Below are 26,266 nucleotides of genomic sequence, written 5' to 3'. Positions count from 1 at the left end.
TAATTTTTGGAAAATAGTAAAAGGGTGAGAAAATTGTTGTAGCGATATGATAATGATAGGATAAGGACAAAGAGGTTGGCGATTGAAGAGTAGGAGACAATGCGAAGGTGCAGATGTGGCCCACGTTGTTCCCTCCTTCGTCGGTCATCCAAAATCATTGCCTTCTTTATGGAGCAACTCTAATCTTTTTAGCTTCTACTCTTCTTCTAAAGGAGATAACAAACACCATTTTATTTTGACTTTGTAGACCTTTATTTAGACTGATATTTTACTTACTTTTTTTTTTTTAAGACTCAATCAAAATTACTATCAAATTATATTTTGATTTACGGAAGTTTTTTGCACTTTTGGTCTCACGACTATAATAGCACTATCAGGATTGATCCGCGACTTTCAAACCTTGCAATTTCGGTCCACGACTATTGTTTTTGTTGCAAAAATGGTCCTTCAGGCCAATTTTCTGCAAATTTTTTGCCGCAAAAAAAATTCTCCATTTCAAGCAGGGATAAAATAGATATTTACATTTCCCTTGCAATCTCGGACCATTGTTGACCTCTTATTCTGATCCGCTGTCTTGGGACGAAGATGCCTCCTACGTCTGCCTCTTGGAGCATGGAGAAACCTCGTCGGCCATCCCCGTCGGCGTGTTGCCATTTCTTGATTGATCACTGTTCAAGTGCGAATATCCGAGAAGCTCTCGTCGGAGAAAGCTGACAAAGCAACTGATTTTGACTCTCTCGTCTTCTCTAATCAATTTCACTTCTATCTCGAAAAATTTGCAACCGCCTCTACTCCAGTGAAATTTTTTGGCGTACGACTCTATCACGACAGAGGACGACACCAGCTCAATACAAGAGGTCTTTCGCTGTAACCGCCTGAAATTCCCCGCCGGAAAACAGCTTATCAAAATCTCCCTGGAAATCGTGGGAGCCAATCCGATCATCGTCCCCATCGTGGCGTTTTACAACCTGCCGCTCCACCTAGCCGAACCGGAAGTCTAAGCTCTGCGCCACCACCATGGTTTATAACGTCGCCAAAAACTTAAAAGAATGGGTTATGTACCATTCCAGAATCGGAGTCGAAAGATCCATACTTTACAACCGCAAGGGCAATATAAATGTCTATTTTATCCCTGCTTGAAATGAGAAATTCTTTCTCCGTTGAAAAATTAACTGGAAATTGGCCGAAAGGACCATTTTTTTAACAAAAACAATAGTCGTGGACTGAAATTGTAAGGTTTGAAAGTCGCGGATCAATCCTGATAGTGTCACTATAGTCGTGGAATCAAAAGTACAAAAAACTCTGATTTACGGGAAAGTCATCTTGTGACTCCAGTTGACAAATGATTACCAAAAAAAAAAAAAAAAAAAAAAAAGTAAACTCGGCTTTATTGTTTATAGGTTACTGGCTCATACTAAGAAGGCCAATAAACAACACCTATAAAGAGTTAAACCTGAAACCTTATGGTTACCAAGACAACTATCTAATCTACTTGTATGGGTGTCAATTAATATTAATGTCAAGTTGTATCTAATATAACTATATAGATGTAACTAATTATATTGAGTATTAGCCAATTACTATTAAGTGTGATGACACCTCTGCTACCATCCCAAATGGATGGTCAAAGGATCGAATCCCGGTGATGGGGGCATTGATTCTTTGGCTTGAAAAAAAATTGAGAAGTATAGAACAAATGCTATTTGTAAAGGATCATGAGTGTTTCAAACAAAATTAGGGATAAGGGTCAAATAAGTCATCCAACTATACTGAAATGTGCAATTAAGCCTTTCAACTTCAAAAAACTTAAATTATATCTTTGAACTCGAAAAAATTAAACAATTAACCCCTTTTTACTAGTTTTTTTCCACTTATTTGCAAGTTAATGTTATGTCACATTTTAATATTATTATTTTAATTTTGTGTTATTATTATTTTATTAAAATAATATAATTTTTGTCAGTGCCGGTCGCCAGTCTTTTCGCCTATCACTGCGGCTACCTTTTTCAAGATTTGGAAGAAGGCTAGCGTGACCTTCTTCCAAATCTGGAGAAAGTTGTGATGCCTTCTTCCTGGAAGAAGGCTATGTCGCCTCGTAGCCTTCTTCCAGACATGGGAGAAGGTCATCGGTGCCTTCTTCCAAATCTCATCGCGTGTTTTTTTTTTTTAAAATGTGATCTAGTCCGTACTATTTTTCATATGTAAGTCTAAATTGGTTTTAGGAGGATGTATTCATTCAAAACTTTTATAGACTTTCAAAAAGTTTTAAAGTGATGAATTTTAAATGACTTTCATAGAATCTTTCTATACTTTCATATAATATTTTAGACTTTCATCAACTTTGTATGAATCTCATGGCCGGATTTTGGGGCGTGCAAGATGGGTAACCGCACAGGGCTTCAATTTTTAAAGGGCCTAATATTTACACATTTCATACTTATTTGAAATAGAAATCATATATTTTACAGTATGAAATGTGATTTTTGCATTCAGCTGGTGTTACACTATTAAGTTCATATTGGTTTTAAAGATTGCGCTTATACTTTTAGTAGGACCTCATTTATTTATAAGAACGGGGCTATAAAAAAAAAAAACTGGTCCTGATGAATCTATAAAAGTCGGTAATGTTAGATTGTTGGAAATGTTAGATTACTGAAAATGTTATATTCATGTGTTTAGTTAAAATTGAGGTATGTAATATAATCCTGTTTGGTTTAGGGTTATCTTGTATGTTATATATATATATATATATATATATATATATATATATATATATATATATATAAATGGATTCTCGTGCGGTTGGTTGTCTTAGGTGCGGTTGTGGGATGAGATGAGATTCATTGATCTTGTCAAGATCAACGTCTAGGATTAACAAGATTTAAAAAGTACGCGGTGGCAATTTGGTCTTTTTGCATCTAGGTCAAATTTAAGGTGCATGGTTTTCCTTCTTAACATGCGTGGTTTTTGTGCTTAAAGTGCGTCAGTTATTAGAAATTTAAGTGTGTCGGTTTAAAGCTTTAAGTTCGTGGTTTTCCTTATTAAGGTGCGTGGTTTTGTGATGTGTGCTTAAGGTGCGTCAGTTGTTAGAAACTTAAGTGTTGGTCTAAAGTTTTATGTGCGTGGTTTTCCTTCTTAAGGTGTGTTGTTTGTGTGCTTAAGGTGCATCAGTTATTAAAACTTAAGATGCATCGGCCTAAAGCTGTAAGTGCGTGGTTTTTCTTCTTAATGTGCGTGATTTTTCCTTCTTAAGGTGCGTTGTTTTCTTTATTAAGGTGTGTCGTTTTCCTTCTTAAGGTGTGTCGGTCTAAAGTTTTAGGTGCGTAAGTTTACTTCTTAAGGTGCATTGTTTTCCTTCTTAAGGTGTGTTGTTTTTCTTCTTAAAGTGCTTTGTTTTTCCTTCTTAAGAAAAAATAAAATAAAATAAACTTTTATTAAATTCATAAACAGTTTCATGAATTCATTTAGGTTGTCTGCCATCCCAGGTGCTCAGATGAGAGCATTTAGTGGAGGACGTGCGTCATTTTTTTTTATATAAAAAAAAATTAATAGATTTGAGCCATTTATCTATATTTGATCAATGGCTCAGATCTAACCTCATTTTTACTTGGGAGCAACCCCGCACTAGAAGTCCTCCATATATATATATATATATATATATATATATATATATATATATATATATATATATATATATATATATATATATATATAATGAAAAAATTTATAAATATCCGGATAACCTAAGAAAGGTAACAGAATTACATTCCTTCAAAATCTGAAAATCTTATGTGGAGGGTATGTTCCATTCTTTGGGAATGTTATATTCCCTAAAATAACATGAACCAAACATAGGAATGTAAGTTTTGGAATGTCACATTCCCTTAGTTATGTTGTATAACTTGAACCAAACACCCCCTTAATGCATTTTTACTTTCCAAATGATAAAATTGAAAGGTATTACAAATTGCACTGTATAGTATTGAAAGTTACACTAGATTTTTCCCTCCATGCTCTAGAACCGTTAGATTTGGCCAAATATACAATTAAAATTGATTCTTAATTTTTTTTTTCTCTTAGAATAATAAGTTCTTACAAATGATCCAATTTTTTCTCTATATATTAATAAAACTTCAAAAACTAAATTCAAAACTAAACTGTAAAATATTAAATCCTTAGTGAACCATTAAATCAGAATAAAATCGTCCCAAATTTTAGATTAAAAACAAATCTGAATAATAATGTCAATAAAATGGTCATAAATTTTATTTTATTTTCATTTTTCTAATGAGTATGGAAGTATGGAACCCGACAAGCAGATGGTCCCCGCCACGCCCAAACGGTGCCCATATTCGTCGGTCTCTTCTCTCATTTTCATTAAGATCTTCAAAACAGTAGATTAACACTACATTAGTGTTACAAAAATGCATTAAACAAGTCTTATCTCCTCCTATATCTTCCCCTCAATTATTAAAATTTTTAATAATATTCTGCGCTCAACTAAGCTTATTATAATATTCTCTCTCTCTAGATTTGTCTCCTCCCGACAATATATTATATTTAGTACTTAATTGCATTATTGATGACCAAATTTCACAATATATCTTGCATTCAACAATGCTAATATGCTATTTGGAGAAATTTTTTTGCTCCATATAGTAGCCTTCATCTTAAAATTAATTTATAGGGAAAATAAGACCCCTTATTCCTAAATTATAGGAAAATATTTTTTTGGATGACGATAAAAATTAGCCGATACTACTTGAGAGTGTACATTGAGAACCCCGCCTTATAACCTTAATTGGCAAAAGACCACAGTAAGATAAATCAGTTTAAGATGGCAAATTTTACTGTGTACCATAGTCTATGTAGCAACGTGGACCATGAAGTATGTATTATTTTAATTACACTTTTTCATTTGACAATATTGTTATGCTGTTTTTGTTTTATTTTCCCTCCACACTAGTTTCATTATAGCAATACTAAAGTATGATTTTAATTTTACTATACTTTCATTTGATAATATACATTATTGCTTGAGCTCTATTTTTTTTTTTGTTTTTTTTTTTGTTTTTTGTTTGTTTGTTTGTTTTTTTTTTTTTTTTTTTTTTTTGGTTTCATTTTCACACATACTAGTTTAATTATAGTAATGTTGAAGCATTATTTTAATTGCACTTCAGGTCATTTGACGATATATGTTATTGTATGGCTCTGAATTTGGTTTCATTTTCAAAGCACTCTAGTTTCATTATAGCAATACTAAAGTATCATTTTAATTATACTATAGTTTCATTTGATATTAATGTGCTATGTTTTTAAGTTTCATTTTTCACACACAATAGTTTTATTATAGTAACACTAATGAAACAATTATACTATTCAATGATCATTGTCAACACAACGATGTGTGGACCATGATCATCGTATAACAACTAGCCTAAGTTACCATAACTAACTGTTTCAAAACAAGAAGACCTCTATTATCTATAAGTGAAATAATATTTTTTATCCATCAAATATAGTGTCACCATTTTCTTCCTTCAATTCTTTATAAAATGAATTTTTTAACACATGCATAATAAAACTCAGGGACGAAAATAAGCAATTTTGCAAACGATTAAGAGATCAGACGAAGAATGACAGCAAGTATAACTAATGGTTAAAATTGCTATTTCTATATAATTTAATAAATTTATAGACGAAAACTGCAAATTTCCTTGTTTTGTAATATATAATTTACAACTGTGTTTACCTTATAATCTAAGTGTGATACTTATCTTATCTACATCATTGTGTAAAATATTTTGTAAGAAGTTTAGCTTATTTATATCAAAAGTTTTGTGATTATCAAAAAAAATATCAAAAGTTTTGTTATTGCTTTTTTATATACAATATTTATCTTCACCATTGTGAAACTAATTCGAATTTGACTTAAGACTCGCACTCTTTCCCTGCAGAGTTGCCGCTTGATTAGAAAAACTTTAGTTATATTAATAGTCCCTTACTAATTGCTATAATCTATTAATTTTATATGTATTATAATCTTTTTCTTTTTTAATATTCATAATTCTTTACCAGGTAACATATATCTGTTTTATACTTTTTTCAAATGAAAAAGGACTATTATTATTTCTGAAAAAACTGAGAAATACAAGAGCAAGGGATGAACAACTCATTGGCTACAAGGTTCGTTTTAGGATTTGATTTGCACCTGTGCGCGTGATAGAGAACCTTTATGCTATACATTCTTTCCAATTTTCACTTCTATAACCAGTTGAGCTGGCCATGTGGGCTATGCTATACAATTCAATAAATACTTTTAGAAAGACTTTGGTATAAATAGTCGTGCAAATCCACTTCCCAAATCAATGTGAGACAAAGGTTACTTGGTCTTTTTCCTTTCATTTTTCAACTCAAATGAGTCTACTTTAAGAATCAATATCTCATTTACCCATTATCCGTTTTGAGCGTACAATATATTAATCTCTTCGTCTCACTACGAAGAACCCGAATCTACTTTAACCCGACCTAAATTGGAAATGGACCCACTAATAATTGTAACACAAAATAGCCACTTAAAATGTTATTTTATACTATTTTTTTCAATACATATATCTTTATTAATAGAGTTCTACTATGTATCTATCACATTCTATTATATTACTTCTCCTTTTTTTTTTTTTTTTTTTAATTCTATTATATTACTTTTTTTTTTTCCAACTCCAAGGGTCCCCACACCCCGACACAACAGAGTATTTGGGAGGATATAAACTACACATGGCCGACGAGGTAGAACATTTAGGAGGATATAAATCACGGTGACTTGGCTAAGCAAATATGGCCAAATGCTGGTGTGCACAAGGAATTTGCCTACTTTAAGCATAATCCCTACGCTACTACCGTCGACGTTTGAACCTTAATTTCTTCGTTCAAATATTGTCTATTGAACCATTTAGCACTTTTAATTTATAATAATGTGACAAATAATGATGTACTATTTTCATCATTTGAATCCTAAGCAAAGTGTTTAAACAAAAAATTTGAGAGAGAAAATAAAAATTGGGAATAGAAAATCAGACTTTACATAATATTTCACTTACCAAAAAGTATATAACATGTCTTTTTATATTTTATTTATGGAGTATATGATAAGACAGTGTTAAGCTTAATTTAAATAATTAGTGGTTAATAGAGATTACTTAAGACTCCACGTTCTCTTTGTCAGGATGCAGAGCATGATGAAGTCTACTAGTGTCTTCTTCCTTCTCTGCACTTAGCCAGTAGCCACAAGGCAGGCAGGCTTCGCGACGGCGTCGTTTTACATGCTCCCGACCGCGAATGTGAACTATTTTCTACTTTCTTCAACCACTCTCTGCTCGTTTTCCGCTTTGTCGCCTCTCTTCAATCAATGTCAGTGGAGCAGCTCGTGAATCCGTGATCCATTAAAAGCTTTCACGTTTCCGGTAATTACTCCTTTTCCTTTTTCTTTTCCATTTTCAGCTTTTTCTTTTTCTGTGCGAATCAAATCTGTGGTCTTCATTGTAACTTCATCATGGCTTGCTTCTACTTCTCTTCCTCCCTGGACCGCCGCTTCCTAGTTTAAGGCTAAAATGTGTGTGTTTTTAAGGTTCTTCTCATTTTCGATTTGGATCTTTTCCCTACTTTTAGGTACTCTTTGCTTGAATTTTGTTAATTAATTTGGAATTTTAGCTCTCTTTTCATTTGCGGCTGATAATTCTGTAATGTGCTACTGCATTCCGCATTTTGCGGTGCCTATCAGTGTCAGATCTTTCTGTGATTTTCACTTAGGAAGTAGAATTTGAAGCTTTTGGAGTTGTGGTTTACATTCACCGCTCATTTTTTAAAACATATTTTTCGGATTAATTTTTTGTACAATGTGGTTAAAGAAATTGTGTTTTCATGATAGATACTGCAGATTTCTATGTAATTAGGTATATTTGTTCAATTATAACTAGTATTTGGAAAGCCTTATGGCATATTGATTCCTTGTTTGGTATTGACTTATCTTTATCGCAGGATTGAGGATGCTACACGGTTGAGTGGAGAGACAAAGATTCCATTAGGACAAAATGGAGCAATATGAAATCCTTGAGCAAATAGGGAAGGGGGCTTTTGGGTCAGCCCTTCTTGTGAGGCATAAGCTTGAAAAGAAAAAGTGAGCATAAATATGTGTATGTGTGTGTTTTTTGAGACCATGTTTGCCTGAGCTTTTGCTTATTTTATGCAACTTAACATTTGATAAGTGTAATATCGCGCCTGCCTTTTCTCATTTGTCAAAATAAGGTATGTTTTGAAGAAAATTCGTCTTGCTCGCCAAACAGACAGGACACGTCGAAATGCACACCAGGAGGTTGGTATTTTCTGCTTAAAATATTCTCTCTGGCAAAAAAATAATTCCATTGAAATTACTTTTGAATTGGATTTTTGTTGAGCCTTTGAGTTTTATAATTGCAAAGGATTTTTTGTGGTCCTTGTTATTTCATCTTGTTTGTAAAAAATGTTTTTACATCAACAGCAGAGGGAAAGTTTTTTACAGACGGTGAAGAATGAGATCTTCATTTGTATGTCTGTATCCAAAATTTTCCAGGGTAGAAGAAATACATAATCTTCAACCAGCAAATCGTCATCATATATCTGTACAGAAGTGTGCAACTAAGAGAACTGTTCAAGTGTGTGTATTGAATATCACATTATTACATTGCCTTTGGACTAATCTTTCCCATTCCTCCGCAGATGGCACTCATTTCGAAAATGAAAAACCCATTTATTGTGGAGTATAAGGACTCCTGGGTGGAGAAGGTTAGTTCTGCGGTTAATTATTTCTCTTCACGCCTTTAATGCCTTTTCTTTTGGATTTTCTGCAAGTGTGGGATATGGAGATCACTCTTTCAATTTTGAATAAAATAATACCCCCATTTGTGCCACTGTAGTTGGTATAGTTTGACTAGGAGTTTTGTAAATATTTTAAAAAATTGTATATCTTTATTGTTTATTTTGTCAGGATAAAGTAGTAAATAAACTTAATAACGTATAGATCAGGTGAAGAACATTGTATCAAGTTCAAAGTAATATAATCTAGTCTTATTCGAAAATAATTTAATTTAATTTAATTTTTTTTTTTTTTTTTGGAAACAATAAGCAAGTGGATATCTTTTTTCACTTCGAATCACATGAAATGTCCTGTTGTTGATCTGAATTACTTGCATTCTCATTTTCTGTAGATTGACTTGCAGTGCTGCTTGCTTCCCTAGCAAGTTATGTTAAACGTACAAGTATGAAATCTTATTGATGTATTGCTTTCACTTTCAGGGTTGCTATGTGTGCATAATCATAGGTTACTGTGAAGGTGGTGATATGTAAGTTACTTTAGAAGTTGAGATTGAAATGTTCTGGGTATATTAGCATTTTTTTGACCTGGAAAGTATTCATAAGAATATCATCAGTGCAGTGACCCTCCTTTGTTACATATATTTTGCAGGGCAGAAGCAATAAAAAGGGCAAAGGGTATCCACTTCTCTGAAGAGGTGAAATATTTACTACTCACTGCTTTTACTTCTCATGTTGAAAATCAGTTAAGAGTTACTTGTTTCTAACTTCAGTCATAAACTGTTTATAGAAGCTATGCAGGTGGCTTGTTCAACTTTTAATGGCTCTTGATTACTTACACATGAATCATATCCTTCATCGAGATGTCAAGGTCAATTGCATTTTCTTTTTCATGCTGAATGTCTAAATAATTGCTTCTGAACTTTTGGAGCAGTATCTTATCTATTTTTTAATATCTTTCTTGCAGTGTTCAAATATTTTTCTAACCAAAGACCAAGACATTCGTCTTGGTAAGTATGCATTTTCTGTTCGGTTGTATGTGCTTATTGAAAGTTACACAGATAATTTTCTGAAGCACATGTGTGCAATCCTCTTACAGGTGATTTTGGACTTGCCAAGATGTTGAGTTCTGATGAACTTGCTTCCTCTGTAAGATACATTGGCTGTATTCTCTATGTTCTTAAAATCTCTAGTTTTTGCATTTCTTCAATTGATTTCTTGCTGCACTTTTATTGCAGATTGTTGGAACTCCCAGTTATATGTGCCCTGAGCTTCTTGCTGATATACCTTATGGCTCCAAATCAGACATATGGTCTCTAGGTATGTGAATTAGATGTCAGACATCAAACACATACAAGCAAGAGTTGTAGGTTCATGTTTGAGAGATGAATTTGGCATACACATACTACTATTTTATGCACTGATATCAGTAAGATCTTTTCATGTAGGATGCTGTATATATGAAATGGCTGCACAGAAGCCTGCATTCAAGGCATTTGTAAGTTTCTTTATACTGTTTATCTTTTTCCTGTCTTGTGTCAAGCATTCTATGCTTCACTAACCTATTAATCATCATTGTGAAAATGCAGGGGACTGTGTTTACTTCATTTTTCCAGTTTTCATTTCTATAGTTTTTCATTTCTCCAGTTTTCCATTCTCCATTTTCTGTTCACTGTTCTCTGTTCTCTGATTTCAAATTGGAGAAATATACCAGTAAATGTAAACACATTCTTTGTTCTCCTGTCTCCAGAAAAAAACTGGAGAATTTCTCCAATTGGTTTTTTTTTTTTTTTTTTTTTTTTTTCCAACAAATTTCTCTTCTATTTTATTTGAGCTCTTTTGTGTATGCCAATCCATTTTGATATGGGAAAGGTAAACTCAGCAATGCCTGACAATACCATATTTGTTTGTTTTTCTTTTCTCCCATTAACAGAAGTACTTCTTATAATATTTGGTACATTGAGTTAGGATTGGATTTTTGGTTGAGGTATAGAATTTTATCTTAACAATCTGACTGGGTTTACAGTCAATCTGTTAAAATCTGGAAGTGCTTATTGAATGAAAATATTTCATAAGAAGTGAAGTCTGTATCCATGTGTTCAAGCAATTTGTCTTTCACCTGTTTACTAATTTGGTTCCCAACCTTGTACTCTGGAACTAATGAAGTATCCTACCTTTTGTCAAAGGATATGCAAGCTCTAATCAACAAGATAAACAAGTCTATAGTGGCACCACTTCCTACAAAATATTCTGGTCCATTGTAAGTTCTCTTTATTGGTATGAAATGTTTTGGTTTAAAAGAATTACTTATATGATGTATTTGTTTAAATGAAATGCTTTAGCAGTACCTTTTTTCCCTTCTAATAATAGGTACCACTCTCATTCTCATTTAGCAAGCTTTTAATTAGAAAATATTCTCTCTAACTTGATGCTTATCTGTTTCCATGTGTATGTGTAAATTTGGGTAACCCATAAATAGCCACCCAACAATGAGCACCATCAAACATTGCACATGGTTTGTTCAATTTAAGGCCTTCTAATTGAGATTCAGAGTATTTTAATAATTAATTAATCTAGAGTTTTTTAAAGATGTACAAAATCCCAAAATTTCCACAATATCTGACTTGCTTGTGAAACTCAGTTCAGCTCTTATTTCCTTTGGTTGCTTGCTATGCTCTACCTAACTTGTTTTACTTATTTGTCTTCCAGCCGAGGTCTTATCAAGAGCATGCTGCGGAAAAATCCTGAATTACGGCCTAGTGTATGCACTGTTCTATTTCCACATTTTACATAAATAGTTGCCATCAGAACAGACATGCTATTGCCTTTAGATAATCCAAAATTTTGATTAAATAAACATGTGACTTGTAAAAAATAGACATGCTGATTCAAATCACAATTGTATGTTTGACATGGCAGGCTGCAGAGCTTCTTAGGCATCCACACCTTCAGCCTCATGTGATTAATATTCATCTTAAACTCAATAGCCCGAGGCGCAACAGTTTACCAAATTACTGGCCCGATAATGATATAAAAAAATCCAGATTTACAGGACAAGAACATGTTCCTTATTATAGAGAGAAGAGGCTGTCATGCGGCAATGACAGGACTTTGAATCCCAGTGTTTCTGAAAATGATCATGACTATTCATTTTCTGGTCAACAATATCGTGATAAGCCAAGTAGAATCACTGCATTGTCTACTGGAAGCACTGAAGGAGGAACCATCACGAAAAAAGTTACTACAAGGGCTTCAAATGCAGTCAAGAATCCCAAAGCAACCCTGACAAAAGCTTCTCCTACTCCAAAGAGACAAGCATCAGCACTGAAACACAATGAGCTGGTATGATTCTGAACAATTCTTGATATGACTTGTTCAGTAACTAAAAATGTCATTCCTACATAATTTTTTTGTCCTATTATTTCATTAAAAAAAAAAGCTGAGAAAGGTATGTTCCAGTGGTTCTCATTATTCCATTTTGGTAGCAATGGTTAACATAAGAATGGGTTTTCCTGTCTGTCCACATTGACCATGATGCTATTACATGTATAGACTGAAGTTCACCAAAGGAAAAGAATTAAGAAATTGAATCTCATTGCACATCCCACCTAAAAAGAAAGGGGAAGCTTGAATCTGTGTTTGCTTATATGAAATAAATAAATAAATAAATAAAAACAGTGGAACTGTAATGGACAAATTAAGATACAACAAATGCCATCATTTAGTGATCAATGCTCTTCATTTGTTATACACTCATCGAGGATTTTGATTGACTGCTTCTGCAACAAATATGTTTGTGTGTATTATTCTGACAATGTATTTGTGAATAGTATCTGATTAGCATAGTGCAACAAATATGTCTTCATAATCATCCTTCCTATTGGATATTTATAATGCATTGGTTTTTTGCGTTGAAGGGGTATGGGTGGGGAAGGGGCAGGAGGTGGTGAGTGGGTGTTGAGGAGACTTGTAGCATTATATTTCCTTTATTTGCCTCCTTGATATATATACACTTTGCTATACAGGTTCCTACTTCAAGAACTTTGGTGAAGAGATCTGTTTCTACAACTCGTAGAGCATCTTTGCCCTTGACCACCAAAGCTGCAGCTCGAGAGTTACCTCACAGGCCCAGTCTTGGTGTCCTTGATTGCTACAGGTCTCCAGATGTTTCTGTCAATGCCCCCAGGATGGACAAGATGCTTGAGTTCCCCTTAGCCTCGTACGAAGACCCTTTCCATCCTATCCGTAAAACTTCATCAACTTCTGTGCAAGATTCCTCTGGGTCGCCAGAAGCAGACTGTTCAATCATGAAAGATAAATGCACAATCCAGATTCCTGACAGCAAATCTGATAAATTGAGCTACACGGGTGGTTGGCAAGGATTTACAAGCCCCATCCTGCCAATGGATAGAGAGGATGGAAGTGATTGTTCTGATCAAAATGCAACTGCTGGTGCATCAAGTCGAACCTCATCAGACCAAAGGCGTCGTCGTTTTGATATGTCATCTTACAAACACAGAGCTGAAGCATTAGAAGGACTGCTTGAATTTAGTGCAAGGCTGATGCAAGATGAAAGGTTTGAAGAACTGGGCGTTTTACTAAAGCCCTTCGGGCCAGGGAAAGTTTCTCCTCGGGAAACTGCTATATGGCTATCCAAGAGCTTTAAAGAAAACACGTCCAAACCAGAAGATCAGACCCTATAAGCACCCAACACGTGTAAAGTAGTCTTTGCTTAAACAGTTTTAGGTCTTAAGACATTTGTAAAATTGTAAGTGGAAGCATTCCTAGAACCTGATATTGTAGGTTATGTAGCTTAGGATTTATCCAGCAGTTCCTTCTAGTAAGTACCCTAGTAATTTCATTGCGTACAGCATACCAAATTGCTGTCTTGCTGATAGGCTGAGGAAACATCTTTTTTTCTAATGTTAGCATCCTTCGGAGTCATTAATGAACAGCTTAAAGCTGATGGTAGATTTGTTTTTCTGTCTTTCCTTCTATGGTACTATGTGACTATCACTGATTATATGATAAAATCATCGTTACATCCCTACATATTGGAAGGTGTACCTTCTATCTCAGATTCGTGTTGTAAGCCTTCAACCGATGGTGTTCTGATATGCTTTTTCTTAATGCCCCACTTGGGTCTTTGCCTTGGCTCACTCTGTGATCTAGCCTTTGCTCTTGAGGATTCGGTATTGGACATGTAACTTCTTGCATATTGGGAATCAGGAAACATATAATTCATACTTTCTGATCGTGGAATGGGTTGTTTTGTCCTTCCAGGCTTGGGACTTTGCAAGAGACCTCTCTGTGACAATCTGTCAGATAACTCCTCCAATGGCCTGTCAAATGTTATTGTACTGATTTCACTAAATGTTGAGGGACTTGGACATATGCTTTGAAGCCTTTGATGCTCTCTTTCCGAGATAGAATGCCTCCCAGGTTGAGAGCTTGTCAATCCATTTCCATTTGGTCCACCATGTCCATGGTTTTTGTGCAGGCTTCTTCTCCTGGATATACTCTCTTTTTCATGGCTACTCATATATTCCTGTGTTTCAGAGATTACAGGGTAAGCCACATTTCCCATATCTTCAAGTTATTGTTTTGAATCTTTATCAAAGAGAGGGTTGCAGAAACGTAAAAGAGGCTTACAGTATTAGAGGTTCTATTGATTAGCTGACTTCTTGGAGCTGAATCTTTGTGAATTGGCCATTTTTTGAAGGAAAGTTCAGTTTCATCAGCTATATGAGCCCGTTGAACTCGGGCTCTTAACTGAATCGCCATCAAAGAGTGCAAGCACCTGATCATATCAGCTGTCTGTTTTCGCACCTGATGACCCCTCACAAGTGCTTGTAGCTTCACCAAGCTCCTTAGAGCTCGTAACGCCTTCCTTGCCTGCAAGGAAAATGAAAATTTCTCTCATTTTCGTATCATATACCGTGACTTATCCTCCATTTTAGTTACAAGGATCATAGTGGATAAACTTACCAGATAAGATCGAAAAGCAGCTTGAATCCTAATGGCAGCTTCCACTTCAACAGCAGCTGTTTTAGCAGCCTCATTTCTTGCTGCCAGAAAGGCTTTGGCATGGTTTTGCAGAATCTCAAACTCCAACAATGAGGCCTGAGCTTTGAGCTGAGCAGTGAGGGCCGAGTCGAAGGATCTAATGCTGTTATGAGTCATGCTGTCCGAGCTTGAAGATCTCTTGAAGCTCCATCTCCTTTTCACCTTTGAAGACGATGGCACAATCGCAGGCGAGGTCCCTAAACTCGCTGCAGAAACCGAACCCTCATTATCCTTCTCCTTTTTTCCCATCAGAAAGTTTCTGATCCATCTGCTTGCCTTCCCCATATCTGGCATTCTCTCAATATCTTTGAAAACTCTACCAAAATTGTGGTCTCTCTTTTTCTCAAAATATTGTGCATATATAAGAAGTTTGCAGCCAAGTCAACTGGCTTCCTGTTAAAGTTATCATATTTGAGCAGACAATTATATATTAAGGCCTGCAATGGCTCATGGTAGCTAGCTCTCGAGCTCTTTACTTCATTGACATTTTGGGGTTTTTTTAGTATTCAAATAATATGGTTGGTGAATGTGAATCTTATATATTCACTTAGGCCTGCAATTGACTTCCCCCTTGTGCCATTTGCCACTAGCTAACATGAATATTTGGCTGTTCACTTTTTCATATATTTGGATCTTTTACAACTAACCACATTTTTTCTTCCATTTTTAATGCAAGGATCACCTCCATGTCAACTTTGACCATGAATATTGGATAATGCCAACATATGTAAATACAATTAAATTCCGGGAATTATATTAATTTTAGAGAGAAACTTGTCAAAAAGATATCATGCCTATTATAACCACTGAGAAGCGGTGACATTTTTGTAAAGGTTAATGTCATTCTTATTTTTTATAATAATAGGTACGGTTGGTTTTACGGCTTAGGGCAGTCGGATGGCGGGCCAACGCCCAACAATATCGTAAAATATTAATTCCATTTATAGGAAGCCTTGTTCTTGTTTTAATTAACCTGTCCATACGTAAATATATTTTTGTGTGCCATTTTATTTTTCTTAGTAATGATTTCTTTATTTCATTCAGATTTTTTGAGGTTATTCATGTAATCAAATTGTCAAGCTGTCATACGTACTCAAAGCATGCTGGTCTTGATTGCAAGCTAGATTAATTAGTTATTATTGGATGCACTCTCAAGTTTTATCTAATGTAGATCCAGAATTCATAATATTTATAAAATTGTAGTTACTACATTTTCTCTTAATTTGTTGTCATTATTCCATGGGAAACCTTGATTTTGCTTTTAACCTGTCCATACATAAAAACATTTATGTGCGCCATTCTATTATATATATTTTTCTTAGGGCAATCACAAATCCACAATAGTAGTTTTTGAGGTTGTAATGCTGATCTAGAAAAGAGACTGGAGATAAGAGAGAAGGAAATGGGTCATTGTGCAAGAACCTGGTTTTCTTTTTGTCTCCAAAGTTAGACTCACCAAAAAAAAAAAAACATAAAAACTTATCCATTACCGCATGAAAAGCACCAGAATGCGTTCAACCGGGTACGTGCATTCCACGTGTTAATCTGCAACTATTTTGTTTTTTCAAATTTTGTTTTACTTTTTTTTTTTTTTTCCACCTGCATCTTCTCTTTTTTAGGCATCTATTTTCTAGTCAGGCATGCAAAAACTCCTCAAAATCTATGCCTAATGAAATTTTCAAGCTATCAAACACAAAGCATGCTGGTCTTCAATATCTCATCTATTTCCTAATTACACCTGTAAAAACTCTTCAAAATCTACCCCTAATGAAATTTTCAAGCTGTCAGACACAAAGCATGCCGGTCTTCAATATCTCATCTTCCATTTGGATCTGTGGCCCAACGGACCAACCATATAGCATGTAGTGAGCAAAGCTAAGCTGTCAATTGATTGCCATTTATGAACCTAACAAACACCACTCACCGCTAGCTACCTCACTCCATAGTCCATACTATATACTATTCATGCTTTTAATGTATCACCTTCCCGGCCGGCCGACCATTTCCTACCTCTAAACTTTAATGATATGGTCGCATATAGTCTAACATCACATTTCTTCAATTCACACTAGCTAGCTAGCTACCTGCATATTCATATTGCACTACCTACATTATATAGTATAAAAGCTAGCAAATGGATTGTGGTTGAGTGGAAGAGACGTACTCATTCCTCCTTAATCAATAGTCAAGTGTTCGATCATTGGCTTTGAGTATGAAGCCGCCTTAAATCTCCAAGCCAGCTGTCCCACTCAAAAGTGATACATACAATTCAGCAATAGGATTAGTTCTGTGTCTGACGGTAAAAACTTTGGGTGCACCAAAAAAAATAGTGTAAAGCTAGGGAAGCAAAAAAGAGATTCTATATATACTTTACATACATACATATATGTCAAGTTCTCTAGTCTAAATTGAAAGTCTTTCACTTTGAGATTATTGAGAATAATGGAAGAGGGGAAGGGGAGTAGAGTGAGAGTTCACTCAAAGTTGAGAGTGATGTCAAGCACTCCCATTGAACCCAATAAGGTCCATAAGCTCAGCGCATTGGACCATGCAATGGCTCTCCACACGGTCCACGTAATCTTCTACTACCGAGCCAACCCATTCCATGAAGGTCCGATGGAGCTTGACATGGATAACCTCAGGATTACGCTGTCGGAGCACCTGTGCCTTTACCCGCCGGTGACCGGCCGGTTGGTCCGGGATGGGGAGGGTAACTGGGAAGTGAAGTGCAATGATGCCGGAATCAGGATGGTGAGGGCGAGTGTAGGGGTCACTGTTGACGAGTGGCTGAGATCGGCTGATGCGTCGGAGGAGCGGGATCTGACGGTCTGGGAAAACATGCCTCAAGATCCAATCATTTGGTCTCCCCTTCGAATCCAGGTACATCATGAAAAAAAAATAAAAAAATGAAAGATTTGATCATAATTTGATTTTGGTCTTGTTTAATAAATGACAAATCCGCTAAAAACATGGCGTTTTGGGATAAAATATGTCTTTTCCCAAAATGCTCTTAATAATAATAATAGTAGTAGTACGTAGTAGTAGTAATATATTATTATTATTATATTGTTGTAGCAATGTTTTAATAAGTCTTTTTACATCGTCTCAACCGCTAATAGTAAACAACTAATTTTATTAAATGTCTTTACAAATCACTAATACAATTCACTGGTCAAACTTGCTGACACAATAATCCGTTATTCGCTGATTGCTAAACAAGATTTTTATCACATGGCACATGCATTGATTTTAGAATAAATTTTGTGTAAGACTATTTTATGTGAGAAGTGTATGTAACATGTTTTAAATAAAATGTAATATTTTTTATGGATACATAAAAAAAGTATTACATTTAATTAAAAAATATATTACATTCATCTCTCATGTGAGACGATTTTACATAAGACCTATTCTTAATTTTATTGTAGTCGATCTATATATTTTTTGAAGTAAAATCATTATATTAATGTAAGTCAGAGTCGGTGTGATCTATATAATTAAATTCTATCACAGTATCACTCTATAACGTGCTAAGCTTCCTTGATAAAGATTATAATTGCAAGTATAGTAAACAATAAACTCTTGGAATATTCCAGGGTACCGAACCATATGGGTAGGGTATTAAGTATTAATGCATATTTATTTATTTTACTATTCGTTGGGGCCGGGATATGGATATCACATTAAAGTGCAAATAGATTTGCCAATCTCTTGATGGAACCCATTACTCAAACATAATTTTTTTTTTTCATTATAAATAACAATATTGGCTATTATTTTTTTTTTTGAAAATATATTGGCTATTATTTAATTTAGGAATAAGGTTCAAATTGGCCACTGAACGTAACCTAAAAATGCAATTAGGCCACTGAACGAAAAAAAAGTGCAATTAGGCCACTGAACACTTCAAAAATGTGCAATTAGGCCACTGAACTCTCCAAACGTATGCAATTTCACCGGATAGCAGGTTACCATCAATTTTAGCAGGTTACTTGCTTACGTGGCAGCTGAGTTGGCATTTTTAATAATTTTTAATAATTAATTTTAATAATAAATTTTATAAAAAATTGAAAAAAATTAAATAAACAATAAAATAAAGTCGTTTTTATTTTTTTAAAAAATTTTTAAATAAAAATTTATTATTAAAATTTATTAAAAATGCCAACTCAACTGCCACGTAAGCAGATAACCTGCTAAAATTGAAGGTAACCTGCTATCAGGTGAAACTGCACATTTTTGGAGTTTTCAGTGGCCTAATTGCACTTTTTTTCGTTCAGTGGCCTAATTGCATTTTCAGGTTACGTTCAGTGGCCAATTTGAACCTTATTCCTTTAATTTATTAGATTTGTTAGATATACGTGTATACAATTTTTTGGCAAATTATGTTGTGCAACCGTTGCACCATGCATGGTGCACACGGTTGCATAAACGATGTCGTTTTAACTAAAAATGTGCGTTCCACTTTTAAAAAAAAATCAATTTTGATTTCAGGCAACAGCATTATGTTGTGCATAATTTGAAATATATATCCAGAATCAATGAACTAAAAATCCAGAATCAATGAACTATATATCCAGCATGAATGAAAAAAAAAATCAGTTTCGATTTCAGTGTAAATATCAAGAATAAATGAACTAAAAATCCAGAATGAATGAACTAAATATTCATAATGAATGAACAACATAATGCTGACATGCTGTTGAGGTGAATCGAAATTGAAATTTTTTTTTAAGTGGGACGTGCGTTTTTAGTCAAAACGAAGTTGTTTTTGCAACCGTGTGCCACAGGGTTGCACCGCAAATTATGTTGTGCAACCGTGTGCACCATGTATGGTGCACACGGCATGGTGCACACGGTTGCAAAAATGACATCGTTTTGACTAAAAACGCGCGTCCCACTTAAAAAAAAAAATCAGGTTCGATCCCGACAATAGCATTTTTTTGTGAATAATTTGAATTATATATCCACAAATTCATAACTATATATTCACAAATTCATAACTATATATCCACAGTGAATGAATAACACAAAATCCATAATGAATAAACTAAACATCCACATGAATGAACTAAATATCGACAATGAATTAACTAAATATTCACAAATTCATAACTATATATCCACAATAATTCATAACTATATATCCACAATAATGTTGTTGAGGGGAATCGAAATTGATTTTTTTTTTTTTTTTTAAAATGGGACGCGCGTTTTTAGTCAAAACGACGTCGTTTTGCAACCGTATGCACCATGCATGGTGCACACGGTTGCACAGCATAACTATTGGGGTTGCACAGCATAACCATTGCAATTTCTTGACGGTTGAACACACCTTCTGTGTAGCTAAATGATTTTGAAGGTGGCGGGCTAGCTATTGGACTCAGCTTTACCCACACGCACGCAGATCCAACAAGTGCAACCTTATTTTTCAAATCTTGGGCAGATTTTCACAGAGGCGGCTTGCCAATTCTTCAACCTCCCATATTCAATCTTCCTGCATTCACCAATCATCCCACCGTTAATCCAAGTTTAAAAACCTCAGAATATTATATCAAGAAATGCAAAGAAACAGAAACTGTGCAGTCAACCAAAATGCCCACACTCACCTTCAGATTCTCAGGCTCAAAAGTCATGAAATGCCTGTCCCAAGTCCATCCCATTTGCCCTGAGGCCACCCCATTTGATGTCCTAGCAGCACTCTTCTGGCTGCGAATCATGCGCTTCACATCACCTACTCCCCTCTCTGTTTGCTTAGACTTGAGGAATCACAAAACCAAAGCAATCCCTTTTCACTACTTTGGCAATGCTCTCCATTTCTCATCACTCTCACTTCATACCGAGGCACTCGAGGGTTGTGATGAGCTAGGCCATGTTGCAGGGCTCGTGCACAAACATGTGACAGGGATTAAAGAAGAAGGAGAGTTCTGGACAGCATTAGATTGGTTCGAGTCTCGGAAGGGGGAGACGGGGAAATATGCGCCGCCATTTAGAATGTATGGACCTGAACTGACTTGTATTAGCATGGAACATTTGTTCAGTGGAGATTGTGATGATGAATCTTTAACGTATGGAGCGATGTTTAGGGAGGAGGAGAAGCCGGTGCATGTGAGTTATAATGTGGGAAATGTGGGTGCTGGGAAGGGATTGATTATGGTGATGCCTTCACCTGGGGATAGGTTGGGAAGAACAGTGATGGTCAGCCTTCCAGAAAAGCAGCAGATTTCTATCCTTTCTCAAGATCAAGCTATTATGGAACTGGATCCACAAATGCTCCTTAGTGGGAGGAGATAATAAGCTTGAGACTTGCGCCAATATTATTCCTCAAATCATACTGCGCTTCTGATTAATTTCATGTTCATTGACAGATTTGGTTCTTGCTTTTGATACTTATATTGTCTATTATTTGTATATTTTATTCCTTATGAAATAACATTTATATTATCTTAAAATTTATTTTGCGAACCAAACATGTTGTTATTGAATGAGAAGAGTTCTCAAATTACAAGAGTTGTTTGACTGAAGAATTGACGACCAAACAAAAGATATGTTGAAATAGAATGTGTAACTCATACAGTGAAACAAAAGACTTGCTAAAGGAGGAAATTAAATTAAATAAGAAGAGTACAAATATTGAGAAGGGAGTTAAGCTTCCAGAATAGTCAAATCTGTACGTAATGCAATGTGGCACATCATATAGTATACGTGCATTATTTGACTTTAGCGTGTCTAGGGAGTCTATTATAACATTTTAAAATTCTATAACCCAATCGCATTCTTATGCGTAATGCAATGGTCTTGAATTTTATTTTTTTTTAAAAACAAAGTTACAATTGGTTGCCATTTATTATAAACCCAACAAACGCCCACCAAACTAAGACTCTCACGACTTAGTGTAATAGTTCATTATCTGACTTGATGTCACGATTAAAGATATCAATGTAAGAGTTTAACTTGGCTGAGAGACTGGTATGAGCGATGTAGACGTAGAAACAACTCTCAATTATGCTATTATGCTTTGTGTTCTGATTCTTTCTTTTCTGCATTTGATTTTTTTGTTGATGATGTAAAACAAGTTACCTCTATGATTAATGGGGTTAACTTTGGATGTGTAAGGCGATCTGCGAATCGTGCAGCCCACGCTATTACACGAGAAGCCGTTTCTGTGTCAGGTCCCGGGGAGTGGTTAGACTCACCACCCTATTATCTTGTTGTTATTCTTGGTGATTGATTTAATGAATTAAGTTCCTTTTCTCAAACAAATAAATATTTTTTATTTCTATTTCTTAAATCAACAAAATACTAGAATAACATTATTAAAGTCTATTTCTCCGACGAACTAATTAATAGAATACAATTCATATTCTATTATTTGCATATTTTATTCCTTATGAAATAACATTTATATTATCTTAAAATTCATTGCGCGAACCAAACATGTTGTTATTGAATAAGAAGGGTTCCCAAAATACAAGAGTTGTTTGACTGAAGAATTGACCAAACAAAAGATATGTTACGTTGGGAGAAGAATATGTAACTCATACAGTGAAACAAAAGACTTGCTAAAGGTGGAAATAATAAGAGTAGTTAAGCTTCCAGAATAGTCAATTCTGTACGTAATGCAATGTGGCACATCATATAGTATACGTGCATTATTTGACTTTAGCGTGTCTATGGAGTCTATTATAACATTTTAAAATTCTATAACCCAATCCCATTATTATGCGTAATGCAATGATATTGACTTTTTTTTTCTTTTATTTTTTAAACAAAGTTACAATTGGTTGCCATTTATTATGAACCCAACAAACGCCCACCAAACTATGACTCACAACTTAGTGTAATAGTTCATTATCAGACTTGATGTCACGATTAAAGATAACAATGTAATAATTTAACCCATAGATCGACTGATTGTGCAGGATTTATAATTAGTCCTACAAAGTTGGAATCATTTAAAAAAAAAAAACAAAAAAAAAAACCAAACCTTTTATTGGGGCCGAATAGCCCGACGCGAGGCAAAGCCCTCCAAGATTATACAAAACATCCAGTTTAACCTTTACCGGTAGGGAATCAAAGCTACAGAAAAATCTGTGAAGAGTTATGATCTAGACCTATCGTTGCAAGAGCATCGGCTACTCAATTAGTTTCTCGATACACATGTCCGATCTACGAACCCCAAGCATTAGGGAGTATTAAAAAAATCAAAACAAACTCCCACCAATAGATCACGATTCATGCTTTTAATGTAACTATCACCTTCCCCATCTGCCCACCTCTGATCTTTAATAATCTTATTTACGTGGCATATACGTTCTTCATATTGCAGAGACTGGCAAAGCTATGATTGCAGTATATATATATATATATATACATGCCAATATAATCAAAGTTGTGTGGTGTGAAAGTGTTTGATATTATTGAGAATGGAAGAAGGGAAGGGTAGCCGAGTGAGAGTTGAGTCCATGTTAACGGTGGTGTCAAGCACACCCATTGAACCCAATAAGGTTCATAAGCTCAGCGCTATGGACCACGCCATGGGTCTCCACACGATCCACATCATCTTCTACTACCGAGTCAACCCGTTTCGTGAAGGTCCGATGGAGTTGTACTTGGATAATCTCCGGGTGACGCTGTCGGAGCACCTTTGCAAGTACCCGCCGGCGACCGGGCGGCTGGGCCCGGACGAGGAGGGTAACTGGGAAGTGAAGTGCAATGATGCGGGAATGAGGATGGTGAGGGCTAGGGTAGGGGTGACGCTTGATGAGTGGCTGAGATCGGCTGATGCGTCAGAGGAGCGGGATCTGACGGTCTGGGAAGACATGCCACAAGATCCTACCATTTGGTCTCCCTTTCGAATCCAGGTACTTTATGCTTCACGTTCGCATGTGTACACTGTTTAAGTGTTAATTTTGTAGGAAAATGGTTTAATTGACGAAATTTTAAATAATTTGAAGATCAAGTTGATTGAAATTGAAAACTGCAGACTACATTGACGGTTAGAAAACAATTGAGGGACCAAAATGATAATTTTCCCTATTTTTACAGTGTTATTGTATTGGATACATACTTAAAACTTTCCTCGTTCACTTTAAGGTTATACTTAGTACAAGTAACACGGGTGTCGACATGTAACTTAACATTTTCAATATATATGTGCAGATTAATCTCATTTATCTATCTAGGTTAATCAAGGGCGTCCTAAAAATTAAGGAGAAAACAAAAAAGATAAAAAAACGCAGTGACTTTTTATTTTTAATAATTAGGATTGCACATTTGAAAATATTTAGGCCAAAACTTTGGTTAACTTACGTTTTAAAACCAAATTAATTATAAGGAATAAGGTTCAAATTGGCCACTGAACGTAACCTGAAAATGCAATTAGGCCACTGAACACTCCAAAAATGTGCAATTTCACTTGATAGCAGGTTACCCTCAATTTTAGCAGGTTATCTGCTTACGTGGCAGCTGAGTTGGCATTTTTAATAAATTTTAATAATAACTTTTTATTAAAAATTTTTTTTAAAAAATAAAAACGACTTTATTTTATTTTTTATTTAATTTTTTCCAATTTTTTATAAAATTTATTATTAAAATTTAATTATTAACAATTATTTAAAAATTATTAAAAATGCCAACTAAGCTGCCACGTAAGCAAGTAACCTGCTAAAATTGATGGTAACCTGCTATCCGGTAAAATTGCATCCGTTTGGAGAGTTCAGTGGCCTAATTGCACATTTTTTGAGTGTTCAATGGCCTAATTGTACTTTTTTTTTCGTTCAGTGGCCTAATTGCATTTTTAGGTTATGTTCAGTGGCCAATTTGAACCTTATTCCTAATTATATAAATAAAACAAAATTCTTAAAAAATGTAAACAGTTAATCAAATTAGAAAGAAAAAGTTTGGCCACCAACCAATTAACTAAACTTTTTAATTCAATTGGTTAATTAGGTTTCTGTATATAGAACTATAGAAGTTTGAATTGCACACTTGCATTTCATGTATTCCATGTACAAATACATATGGTGTGAAATAAATACTGTTTCCCCATATATGAAGAAAGACCTAACTTTATTATAACTCTGTTTAAAGTAGTGAAAATTTTTACTATATATGGGAATATAAAGTACTCTATTTGGATATTTCTTTTTTGTGAAAATTAAACAAAAATTGCTTCATTCAATAAATTTAATATTTATTTCTTAAAATATTCTTTAAATAATAAGAATTTGTAAGCATTGAATATGCATTTTGTATGTAGCTAAATGAATTTGAAGGCGGTGGACTAGCTATTGGACTGAGCTTTACACACATGCACGCAGATCCAACAAGTGCAACCTTATTTTTCAAGTGTTGGGCAGATTATCACAGAGGCTTGCCAATTGTTAATCCTCCCATTTTCAATCTTCCTGCATTCACCAACCATCCCACCCCCAATCCAACTTCAAAAACATCACAATATTATAGCAAGAAATGCAAAGAAACAGAAACTGTGTCAACCAAAATGCCCACACTCACCTTCAGATTCTCAGGCTCAAAAGTCATGAAATGCCTGTCCCAAGTCCATCCCATTTGCCCTGAGGCCACCCCATTTGACGTCCTAGCAGCACTCTTCTGGATGCGAATCATGCGCTTCACATCACCTACGCCCCTCTCTATTTGCTTAGACTTCAGGAGTCACAAAAGCGAAGTAATCCCTTTTCACTACTTTGGCAATGCTCTCCATTTCTCGTCACTCTCACTTCATGCCGAGGCACTGGAGGAGGATTGTGATGAGCTAGGCCATGTCGCAGGGCTCGTGCACAAACATGTGACAGGGATTGAAGAAGGAGAGTTCTGGTCTGCAGTGGATTGGTTTGAGTCTCGGAAGGGGGAGACGGGGAAATATGCGCCACCGTTTAGAATGTATGGACCTGAATTGACCTGCATTAGCATGGAACATATGTCCTGTGCAGATGGCACCACAGATGAGTCTTTAATGTACTCTGCCATGTTTAGGGAGGACGAGAGGCCGGTCCATGTGAGTTATCATGTGGGAAATGCGGCCGGCAAGGGATTGATTATGGTGATGCCTTCACCTGGGGATAGGTTGGGAAGAACAGTGATGGTCAGCCTTCCAGAACAGCAGATTGCTATCCTTTCTCAAGATCAAGCTATTGTTGAACTGGATCCAATAATGCTCATCAGTGGGAAAAGATAAGCTACCATACAAGTTCATTTGTTTTGGAATTTGTTATTTGCTTACGATACTTGTATGTTTTACAGGTTTGATTGTATTTTCATAAGAATACAGACTTCAGACTTCCAAGACTTTTTCTTTTTGTGGTATATCGTCTGAAAATCACTACAAAAATAT

The 26,266-nt window shown here is 35.1% G+C and overlaps 4 protein-coding genes across 7 annotated transcripts; 3 read left to right on the top strand and 1 right to left on the bottom strand.

Moving 5' to 3' along the window:
* Window positions 1-7,210: 7,210 nt before the first annotated feature.
* Window positions 7,211-13,838, top strand: LOC109182251 (serine/threonine-protein kinase Nek2-like). Of its 4 annotated transcripts, none has more exons than XM_019332369.1 (15): window positions 7,211-7,463; window positions 8,038-8,176; window positions 8,305-8,371; window positions 8,755-8,820; window positions 9,331-9,377; window positions 9,500-9,545; window positions 9,638-9,718; window positions 9,815-9,857; window positions 9,947-9,996; window positions 10,086-10,167; window positions 10,296-10,345; window positions 11,034-11,107; window positions 11,557-11,608; window positions 11,767-12,189; window positions 12,873-13,838. In XM_019332369.1, exons 2-15 carry the CDS (start codon window positions 8,091-8,093, stop codon window positions 13,548-13,550), a joined length of 1,845 nt encoding a protein of 614 aa, XP_019187914.1. In that variant the 5' UTR covers window positions 7,211-7,463; window positions 8,038-8,090; the 3' UTR covers window positions 13,551-13,838. The 4 variants fall into 4 exon arrangements, with proteins under 4 accessions (XP_019187914.1, XP_019187915.1, XP_019187916.1 ...); XM_019332370.1 differs by lacking the exon at window positions 7,211-7,463 and adding an exon at window positions 7,474-7,668; XM_019332371.1 differs by lacking the exon at window positions 7,211-7,463 and adding an exon at window positions 7,515-7,612.
* Window positions 13,760-15,652, bottom strand: LOC109182252 (protein IQ-DOMAIN 14-like). The gene is made up of 3 exons (XM_019332373.1): window positions 14,836-15,652; window positions 14,500-14,742; window positions 13,760-14,395 (listed from the first exon to the last, which is right to left on the bottom strand). The coding sequence occupies exons 1-3, from the start codon at window positions 15,205-15,207 to the stop codon at window positions 13,895-13,897; spliced, it is 1,116 nt and encodes a 371-aa protein (XP_019187918.1). The 5' UTR covers window positions 15,208-15,652; the 3' UTR covers window positions 13,760-13,894.
* Window positions 15,653-16,992: 1,340 nt separating this feature from the next.
* On the top strand, window positions 16,993-21,279 carry LOC109181038 (protein ECERIFERUM 26-like). Its single transcript, XM_019330790.1, has 2 exons — window positions 16,993-17,793; window positions 20,257-21,279. Exons 1-2 carry the CDS (start codon window positions 17,356-17,358, stop codon window positions 21,202-21,204), a joined length of 1,386 nt encoding a protein of 461 aa, XP_019186335.1. The 5' UTR covers window positions 16,993-17,355; the 3' UTR covers window positions 21,205-21,279.
* A 1,769-nt stretch (window positions 21,280-23,048) lies between these two features.
* Window positions 23,049-26,236, top strand: LOC109181844 (protein ECERIFERUM 26-like). Its single transcript, XM_019331780.1, has 2 exons — window positions 23,049-23,774; window positions 25,172-26,236. The coding sequence occupies exons 1-2, from the start codon at window positions 23,337-23,339 to the stop codon at window positions 26,108-26,110; spliced, it is 1,377 nt and encodes a 458-aa protein (XP_019187325.1). The 5' UTR covers window positions 23,049-23,336; the 3' UTR covers window positions 26,111-26,236.
* Window positions 26,237-26,266: the final 30 nt, after the last annotated feature.

Source organism: Ipomoea nil, unplaced genomic scaffold, assembly GCF_001879475.1.
Source record: "Ipomoea nil cultivar Tokyo-kokei standard unplaced genomic scaffold, Asagao_1.1 scaffold1043, whole genome shotgun sequence".
Lineage (NCBI taxonomy): Eukaryota > Viridiplantae > Streptophyta > Magnoliopsida > Solanales > Convolvulaceae > Ipomoea > Ipomoea nil.
This window is presented reverse-complemented; position numbering and strand designations above follow the sequence as displayed.